The sequence below is a fragment of the Phycodurus eques genome, chromosome 12 (assembly GCF_024500275.1).
Source record: "Phycodurus eques isolate BA_2022a chromosome 12, UOR_Pequ_1.1, whole genome shotgun sequence".
Taxonomy (NCBI): domain Eukaryota; kingdom Metazoa; phylum Chordata; class Actinopteri; order Syngnathiformes; family Syngnathidae; genus Phycodurus; species Phycodurus eques.
The window spans coordinates 23,448,997-23,458,682 of NC_084536.1; the positions used below are offsets into that span (position 1 = coordinate 23,448,997).

Genomic DNA, 9,686 nt, shown 5'->3' on the forward strand with positions numbered 1-9,686 from the left:
CTTCAAAAGATGTCACACAGACTGCCAAAACTGCAGCACACTGATGATTTGATCTGTCCATTCCGCCAATGACTTGACACGTGACCATCCACTGATGTGCAACATTGATACACAGACTCATGCATATACTGTAGTAGAAAACAGGTTTATAATAGGTATCTACTTAGTGTCTATTACGCAGCTTTGACATCGAGACTAAAGCATATAAAGTAAACAGCTTTTCAACAGCTGTCAAGTATAATGAGGTTGAAAATTTTTTTTTATGCATTTATGAAAAAAAAAAAAATGTAAGCACATTAATTAAACATCAGTGTTGGTATTGTGGGTATGTTAATCACACAATATACTAATCTCATCATGTATTGCAGGCCCATGTATGGCAGCGCAACGTCTTGCGGGGCAGAGTCAGCAGGCGGTGTCGATTACATAATGCATAAATTGAAATGGTCAAAAATCTTCCCAATGCAGACTTCAGTAAGTCAAAAAATGACTTATGAAATGCATCTATGATTAACTTTGTAACCATTTTGCTGCACACTTATCGGCCATCTCATTTGGTACACATGCACAGACCGCTTGAGATCTATCGCAGCACCAAAATGTTTTAAGCCACACACCCTCTGCAACAGCTTATATTTGTGTTGCAGGACGGCTACTGGGAGTTGACCACAGAACTGGGCAAATGCGTCAACATTGACCTCGATGTCTTTGCCAACGTGTTCCTCGAAAATAAAGGCATCCGCTCTCTCGGTGAGATCCAATTCCTCCCCTGCGCATCACTGAATAACGTGATACAATATTATCGCAATATTTTGCCAATAGCGTACGTCTACGTCAACGTCTACAGCATGCAACGATTACGCAGTAATCGATGTACACTGTGTTTCACCACGTACCATTATGCTTACATCCATTATTAAGCATACTGTTTTTGTTCCTTTACCTAAATTATGGGGATTTCGAGTGAATATATGTATATATTTTTTTACAAAAAATAAAAAGAGTTTCGAACTTATTTTTATCACGTCACAAATGGTAGTAGTTTTGTGATTGGATGATTGAGGATATGGAGGCAGAACTTCCGCCTGGAACAGATTTCCACCTTACGCCACGGAGCAGACAACGAGTTTTCAGCCTTACATCAAAGTGTTATGCACAGAGTCAATGTTTGTCCAGCAGAACGAGTTGAAGCACAGCATACTATAAATCCCTCCGTATGGCCACACCAAGACCGTTCGCAAACTGAAATTAATACGTAACTAGAGTGAGGCTGTCACGATTGAATCTTTTTGGAATCAATTATCCAATAGAAATCATTCCAAAAATAATATTATTATTATTATTTTTTTTTAAAATAATGATTTATTTACAAAAACAGGCAACCACGGCTCGTGGAAAAAAAGCTAAAGGTTCCAAAACCAATAATCAAAGTAACAAATAAACACTTGAGTGAACCCAAAACAGGAAACACGACATTACGAGTGACGTGACTTACAGAAACAACAAACGACATTACAAAATGAACCATCAAGCACTGAAAGAAACCAGGGAACTAAAAACAAATTGACGAGACAAGGAGGAACACCTGGACAAGAGACAAGTGGCTGGAGGGAGCTGATTGGTTGACACAAGGTCAAGGGTTGACGACAACAGGTGGACACAATAACCAAATGAGCACACAAGACATGAACAACACGGGACACAGGAAAACATCCATCCATCCATCAAGGCCAGTCTCGTGGCCGTCCAGGCGTGTGGTGCTTGGCTGGGCTATTCAGGAGGTCGTTCAGGACGCCAAGCATGAGGGTTTTTCATGGGTGGTTCAGGCGGATGGCCATGATGCCGGACCCAACGGGAATGTAGTGGCCAGGCAAGAGGGCCAGGGGGCTGTCACTGGGCGCGGGTCGCCGGAGCAAGGTCGGGTGGCGGCCACACAGTGTGTACCGCTGGAGCCTGCAGCTGCAGAGGAGCAGGAACAGGAGCCTGCTGCGGCTGCTAAGGAGCAAGAACAGGAGCCTGCTGCGGCTGCCGGGGAGCAGGAATGGGAGGCTGCTGCGGCTAGCGGGGAGCAGGAACGCAAGCCCGCTGCGGAACAAGGTGACTTGGGGACAGGTTTGGACGGACGTGACTTGGTCGGAGGCGTGGAACAAAGTGTGGAAACGGCTGACAAATGGGGTTAGAAATGGGCAGAAAAACGGGCCAGCGGAATTTGACCTTTACTTGTGCGCCTCCATTGGCCACCACGCAGAGGTCCCGGATAGATGGCCAAACGGGTGCCCAAGTAAAGGTCGGAAGGAAAGGACTTGCGTGTGTACTCAAAATCATTATCTGCATGATGAGGGATACTCAAGTGAGTACACGTGGCCAAAAAAGAAAAGATTGGCAGAGTGCAGTCTTCCACCGAGGTGAAAATGTTCGCAGGAAAAACCGTCAGGTAACTGAACCCAAGGTACTGCACGGATGACCGGAAGAAAGTAGAGTGGGATCAACCACCGCATGGCGGATGGTAAAGAGTCGAAAGTGGAGCCGGATAACCAAAGCATGGCAAAGAGTCGTCTACCTGAGTCTTTGGGATGGAATTTGATGAGAGCTAGCTATCTTGGCTATCACCGGCTATCTTGGCGAGCTATCTTGGTTCCTCTTTGTGATTGCAGGATCAGAAAAGGGAAGACGTGACAAAAATTGACTGGGACGAGAAAAATGACTAGTGGAAGAACCGTAAAAATGAAAATCGGTGTCAGAAAGAAGCTTAACTAATTCTTCATAATTGGATAAATCTGAAACAAAAAAAATAAGTGAAGGGGAACTGTTAGGGCTTGGTGAATAACTAGGACAAGTGGGGGACACAGGTGAAAAGGACAGAGAAGAGAGAACAATAGGGCTTACTGGAGGAGGGTAGGTTTGGTCGGCAGGCTGAGGGCGCTGGGACGCAGACTGGCGGCGTGCAGGGCGACGCCGTGCTCTTCCTGCTGGGTCCTTTTGTGGTCGGTTCATTCTGTCAAGTTCGGGCTTTCACAGTGTTGGAAGACAAGTCAAAACTTGGAGGACCCAAGTGCAGGGAGGCAAGGCAGGAGTGCAGGAATTACAAAAAAAAAGTATTTATTTACAAAAATAGGCAACCAAGGCACGTGGAAAAATCTAACTAAAGAAAGTCCCAAAACCAATAATCAAAGTAACAAAGAAACCCAAAACAGGAAACAAGACATTACTAGTGACAAGACATACAGAAACGACAAACGACATTTGACAATAACCAAATGAGCACACAAGACATGACAAACATGGGACACAGGAAAACATGAAACAAAATAGATAGAATCTAAACTAAAACACAGACCATGACACCGTTCCACTTTTTTATGTTGAGAATACCCTTATCACGGGAAATACCGTCCACATTTAGCCTGCCACCTTGCTTACATTTGGTACTGAAGCTCTGTGTGGCTCAGCCGATAATAACAATAATAAAATTATAAAAAGAGGCAACTGAAAGCACCGGATGAAAGGATGGACATACGAAAGTTTTTCAAGAAAGTAAGTCCTCATCACTGCTCAGCTAACAGCAGAACGTCCCATACTAATTAGCTATTTAGTGTGCTAATTCTAATTAGTCTGAAATGCATTGAGTTCTGGTTGATTTTTTGTGTTGTTGTTTTTTGTTGTGTTTGTGAAATTTGTGCTTGTGCGAACCTCCCTTATTCACTGAAAAACTCACTGTTTCGCATTTTGTGGCACCAAAAAACTGCCAAGTGAGTTGAGGAGCTTCGCTGAGACAAAGGTCATGCTTTGCACCCCTCTTGTGACATCTACAGGTAATGGGAAAAACGTTTTTGGGAGGCGTCAATTACTCACAAATATTCCCTCCCCTGCGAGAATAGCAGGGAAACACTGTCGTATCAAAGTCACAATTGTGGTATTGTGACAACATAGATGTTACACATGTAACACAGATGGAACCGGAAATGGAACTTGTAGGAAAGAGTCTGGCTGCAAAGAATGATATGAGCAATACATTTAATTAAATGTACATTGCATACATAAATAATTTAAAAAATAATAAATGTTACAAAGCGGATGCTATTGAGCTCAATCGCCTTCTTATTTTCTGCAGAATTCAGCAGAATTCATAGTCCCAAAAATATTTTTGGATTGGTGGTTTCCATGCAGTTGTTGATGTCGTATTGATACTTTTATTCCCGGTAGTGACCTCATGCTTCTGCTATTTTTTTATTTTCATTTTTTGCTTGTGGCGCGGCACAGGCGTAAAAGCCCGTGCCAACATTCTGAGGCTCCTGGCAACTCTTCTGGTCCTGCAACTGATGCGGTTGGAGAAGCTTCCGGAAGGTGCACTGCTGCGCACGCTCTTCTGTCTGGAGGACACTCCTGTCAGGTGAGGCTCACACAGTGATCATCACAAATAGAAGGCTCAGAATTCCCATTGTAGTCTTTCCGTAGTTCAATCAACAGGTGAGATGTTTTCAGACGAGTGCCTCACTTCATTTGCAGACTGGTACAATCAGACACAGTGTTCTGTCATCTAACACAGTCAAAACTAAGGGTACGTTCGGAAATTCACTCCAAGCTATCTCTCTGGACTCCGGAACGTTCCGAAACTCAGACCTTGGTTGGAGTGTGCCGTTCGGTTATGCAGAGCGCCACACTCTGGGAGTGCCGGAGCGCACTATCGCCGCATTGACTGAGGAGACAGAGCGCCCGCAGCGGCAGGCAGATATTTGCAGGCAGGACTGACACAACCTATATGGCCGATGCACTGACGTATCCCTGCCAATGGCCAACACACTCATTCATACATTTATAGAAACTACCACGTTCTGCCTCTCTGAATACTGCACTCTCAGAGCGCAGTGAGAGCATCAGACTGAATTTCCGAATGTAGCCCAAGTATAAATGAACACAGCATCAGTTCCATGATCAGGACAAAATACAGTGAAGTAGGGCTGCAGGATTATGGCCAAAATAATAATCACAATTATTTTTGATCAATACTGTAATTGCGATTATTCCTCATGTTAGGGAAAAATCTGTATTTTTTTTATTGCACTACTTTTCAACAAACAATATGAAACAATTTTCAGTGCAAAATGAATCTTTAAATAAGAATAAATGATAGATAATAAAAACTACATGCACCAAAAAAAAATTCTACTTTACCAAGGGCTAACTGAATAAATATGCTATTACACAGTGCAATCATGAATTGCAACTTAACGGAAGCAATGGATGCATAGAAGGCAAGAACATTAGTCTGCAAGCACCGACTTTTCATTTGAAAATCCCCATAAATATAGTGAATTGTCAAGGACGGACGGGTAAAGTCTCCGTTGCTCTGCTTGATTGGTCAGTTGTGTACGGTCATAAACTGCAAAGAACTTGACAGTTGTGATTTCCCTCTCTATTTGCCCCCGGCGTTTTTTCATTGCGGTCAGGCCAGCCGAAACGTTGAAGTCAAGGAAGCCACTACGACGATTGTCTTGACATGCCCCCTCACTGCCAATGTGCTGAAAGGGCCAACTTCAAATAAAAGCTTCATATACTGCATTGGGCATTGTAGCGTATATGAGTTAAATAAAAATGTAATTAATTTCAGAGAAAAGAATAAACTGGAAGCGACGCCTGCGTTACTTCTGGTTTAGCGTAATTTTAAATTACAGCGTTATATATCAAGCTATCATATCTCGTAAAGGGGGCACCACGTGACTTTTTATCTGTATAAAATTTAGAGGAAGTGATGAGAAACGTTTTTTTCCTCAGTCTCCTTTTGAAGGTTGCTATATGAGAGCCATAGGTTTTTTCTCGAACCCAAACACAACAATGCAGGTAGTGAATTTTTAGAGAAAATTGAATGAGCTCTAACATGGGGAATCTACAAAAGGGAAATAATGCAGGAAAACAAAACAAAACAAAGGACAGACGAACATTGGCAAAGGAGACTGACTTGGGATGTGAGGTTGGAATGACTGGGTAGTGACAAATGCATATAGTTGGGGATTCCTGTTCTCGTTAATTTAAACCCAAATATGCACTAATCTGTACTTTTAGTAGACCGCAAGTTGGACTTACGTGTGTTGACCAATTCAGGCAGGTGGCTCCACCTTCCGGGGTTGGCAAGAGCGCTCACGAGTGATGGTTTGAAGAAAAAGGAAGGAAAGAAGAAAAGACGCACTTCAGGTGCAGGATGGCCGGTGCGCTGGCAGTGGCATTTAGGGCTTTCATTTTGAAGTTGGCGCCAGAATGCGGTGCCGGCCCTTCATGTAACCTGAACCATACGTTTGCCCCCTGGCGGCTGGCTGACTAGGTTGCAAATTAAGCACTTTTCAGCTGTCCCCGCATTTTAAAGTGGCACGAAACAGACCCAAAAATTCGACACACCACAGAGAAGAGTAATATTAACAAGCTTGCCAAATTTAAATGAATAATATTTTTTTCAAAATCGCAAAGTATATAAAATCAGGCTTCAAAACTTGAATAATCAGGGCCACCTCTCAGCTCTCAGACACTGTGGGTGTGTCGAATGGGACGACGTCACTTTGTCCTTATATAGGGGGGAGGGAACTCGCGCTAGAAGGTATACGTCCCAGTCCCGTTTTTTTAGCCCTGCCCATAAAATCAGGAAAATTCAAACGGTGAAAGAGATGCTTAAACAATATCTGAACAATTCAGCACTATATTGTTATGTCTTTGCATATGTTTTCAGCACCTATCTTTAGACATATTTCATGTATTTAGAAACAAAACAGATATCTGCTTAGTGCCACTTTAAATGTAAAACAATCGCAGACGATCAGGAGCATTTAATTATGCCAGCCAAAATCGCAATCACGATTAAATTTGATGAATTGTGCAGCCCTACAGTGAGGCATACCTCTTTTTGTAAACACAATGAGAATTACCTCGTTCTTGCCAAGGGAGGTTATCTAAAATTTGAGACTTCAGCTGTTTCTTCTTTCTGAAGCTTTGGTTTGTATGTCTTCAAATTCAGGACTTTCTGTATGTGTGTCCATTTTTTTGCTGACTCTCTTCTTTCCAAATTCTCAGCGAGAACTAATTTCTTTGGACCGCTAAGCCCAATTCTATGTGACTTAAAGGAGTAGCTCTATTTTCGTAGACAGTGTTTCCGCGGTGAGGTGCAAATGGCGACGGAATCTGATTTTCAGGCAAGTGCAAGGCTCGCTGTGCATGTTCACCAATTTGGCAAACCAGTCTGCACCAAGCTGGGCATTCCGGCACAGCGAGGGTGTTACTTCTAAGATGCACCTAGTGAAGAGACAATTTGGTGACAGAAAGTCGGTCTAAATATCCGCCTGCTCATACCACGTCTATATACTGGCGCAAGATATAGACTGCTGGTTAAATGCGATTTTGATTCATTTTGGGCACAGGCAGACAGATACTGAGTTCCGCGGACATTTTTAAGTCACCGGGGGTTATCACCAGCTTGTTCTCAATACCAGCTCATATTGTCTGTTGCCATATGAGCCAAGAGCGGTGACATTGCTCCACTCACGCACAGATCGCTGCGATTGCGTATCATCGTCTTCCGCACAGAGATGTCTCAGTTGAGACTGTCATTGCGCCGCATTTAAAGGGAATGAGACGACCCGCTTTGATTGCCAGTGAATGAAGTCCACTTTAAACACAACCACAGTGGTGCAGCCCACCGACTCACAGATCTGCCAGGCTACTCGCCAGAATTTTACCAACACCCGTCAAACCCGCCCCTGGCATACTTGGCCACCCTGCACGCCGGATTTACACAGGTCACAAAATTATGGCCATTTATGTCATATAAAAGCTGTGTGACATGGATGTCATTTACATGTTTTGTTGTTTGATTCAAACCAGGCCGCCCCACTGGCAGAACGTGAAGAAGGCGGTGTACTGGGTTCGCTGGGCCGACCGCCAGTACCCGTGCATCTGCAGCCGCCTGGAGTTCGGTTTCACGTGGGAGTCGGCCAGCCGCCAACTCCTGGGCTATGACGCCCTCCCTGCCTTCTCGCCTCTTGCCAGCCTGGAGCTGAGGAGCAACATACTTGCTGCTGTGGTCGTTGGCTGATTATTACACACTTACGTACACTGATTAAAATCAAAAGTATTGGGGAACAATTTGAAAAAAAAATTCTGTTGACTTAGATTTTTATCCTGATTAAAAATAAAATTGCCATGCTGATTCCAAAATTGCAGTCAGTTTTTGTCGAGCACATCAAGTTTTTTCTCCACAGTTTACCCTCCAGATAAACAAAATTCCACAGATTAGCTATAGTAAGGCTTGCCAGCTGATTACGATTGGACTCATCTACAGCTACTGTACGTGGCAACTTGTTTGTGCAGTCACAATTGAGATGAGAGGTGTGTGCAGCTCCCAATAGGTCAGTACTATCAATATCCGCAAACAGAAAGCTAGCATAGTAGGAATTAAGAGGATCTTTTCTCTTAACCTTCTAACCATGGGCATACCATTGTAAGTTCTATTTCGTTTCATGCTGTTTTTTTTTTTTTTTTTTAGTTTTTAAAGCTCGTAACTATTCCATCTTAGTGTTTTATTTACATAGGTATATATTTCCTTTGTTCCACTTTGTTCAAAAACCTGACATGATAGAGAAAAACTGAGATCAGTTTTGGATTCTGCACCCAAATATTTATTGAAAACAGCTGTCAGAGCTAATGCAACAAAGAATTGTGTTGCCCAGTGTTCGCGCCTGTTCTTATGCCAAATATGACCAGGTTTTTGATATAATTACAATGTCAAAGTTGCCCCCGGAATGGGCGCGTCCTGTTTTGACCAATCAAAAGAAAAGGATATGTCCCAAAATACTAAAACACGGTGTTTAGCCCACTGGAAGTCAGTTCACTTTCCATGCATGGATTGTGTGCTCAGGATTTGTCTGCCTTGAATAAATCGACTGTGATCTGCCAAGCTTGGACTCCAGAATCTTTTTTTTTTTTTCATGTTTGACTATTCTTAAAATAATTTGCAAATTTTTTTCCATTGAACGCTAGGCTTGAACGCTAGGACAACTTTGCCCCGTTGTCTGTGGACCTTTGCTCAGGTCCACAGACAACTTTTGGAGTGTGGGGCACTGAGGACAGACAGGGGAGCTTCACTGCAGCTAGTTCACCAAGGGGTGACTCCCCAGTCTGTCGTCTGCCTTTTTGGAAAACACAACACTATCCCAGCTGACTTTTTGGGCGAGAGGCTACAACAACCGCAAAACACAAAAACCCCAAGAATAGTGCCAATTGAGATTATCATTCTACCAATTATCCCTTTCCATTTGCCAAACCATCTTTTAATGAGATCATTAAACGGGTTAGTTATTCCCGATTATTCTTTAAATTCATTGGATAAGGCTCTCAGACCGTTAAGCGTTTTGCTAAGGCTCCCATCTGAGGCCGTATTATTGGTAATGAACGTGCAGCAGCTTGCGCCAAACATGAAGCACATGCCTCCTCTTTCTGCCAATATGGAGTCGAGTGCCAGCCTGTTCTGATAGGCAACTGATGAGGTGGCAACCAGTTGGGCATGCATGTGGTTTATGCGATCTATGTTTTTGTTGGGTGTTATCCATTTGAAAACCTGCTGCAATTTCATCAACTAATTTATTAGTAATCCGGGATGCCTCGCGGGACTCCTACGGTGTCAATGTAGACTGGACTCCCAGGCATGG

The 9,686-nt window shown here is 43.3% G+C and overlaps 1 protein-coding gene across 8 annotated transcripts in view; it reads left to right on the top strand.

Moving 5' to 3' along the window:
• parp4 (poly (ADP-ribose) polymerase family, member 4) overlaps window positions 1-8,196 on the top strand; it is a 69,590-nt gene extending 61,394 nt beyond the window's left edge. For all 8 annotated transcript variants that reach the window (XM_061692077.1, XM_061692082.1, XM_061692079.1 and 5 more), the window contains 4 exons: window positions 369-474; window positions 648-750; window positions 4,261-4,390; window positions 7,864-8,196. In XM_061692077.1, coding sequence (XP_061548061.1) covers window positions 369-474; window positions 648-750; window positions 4,261-4,390; window positions 7,864-8,074 — 550 coding nt within the window. In that variant the 3' untranslated portion in view covers window positions 8,075-8,196. The remainder of the gene's footprint in view (window positions 1-368; window positions 475-647; window positions 751-4,260; window positions 4,391-7,863) is intronic.
• The last annotated feature ends 1,490 nt before the right edge of the window (window positions 8,197-9,686 follow it).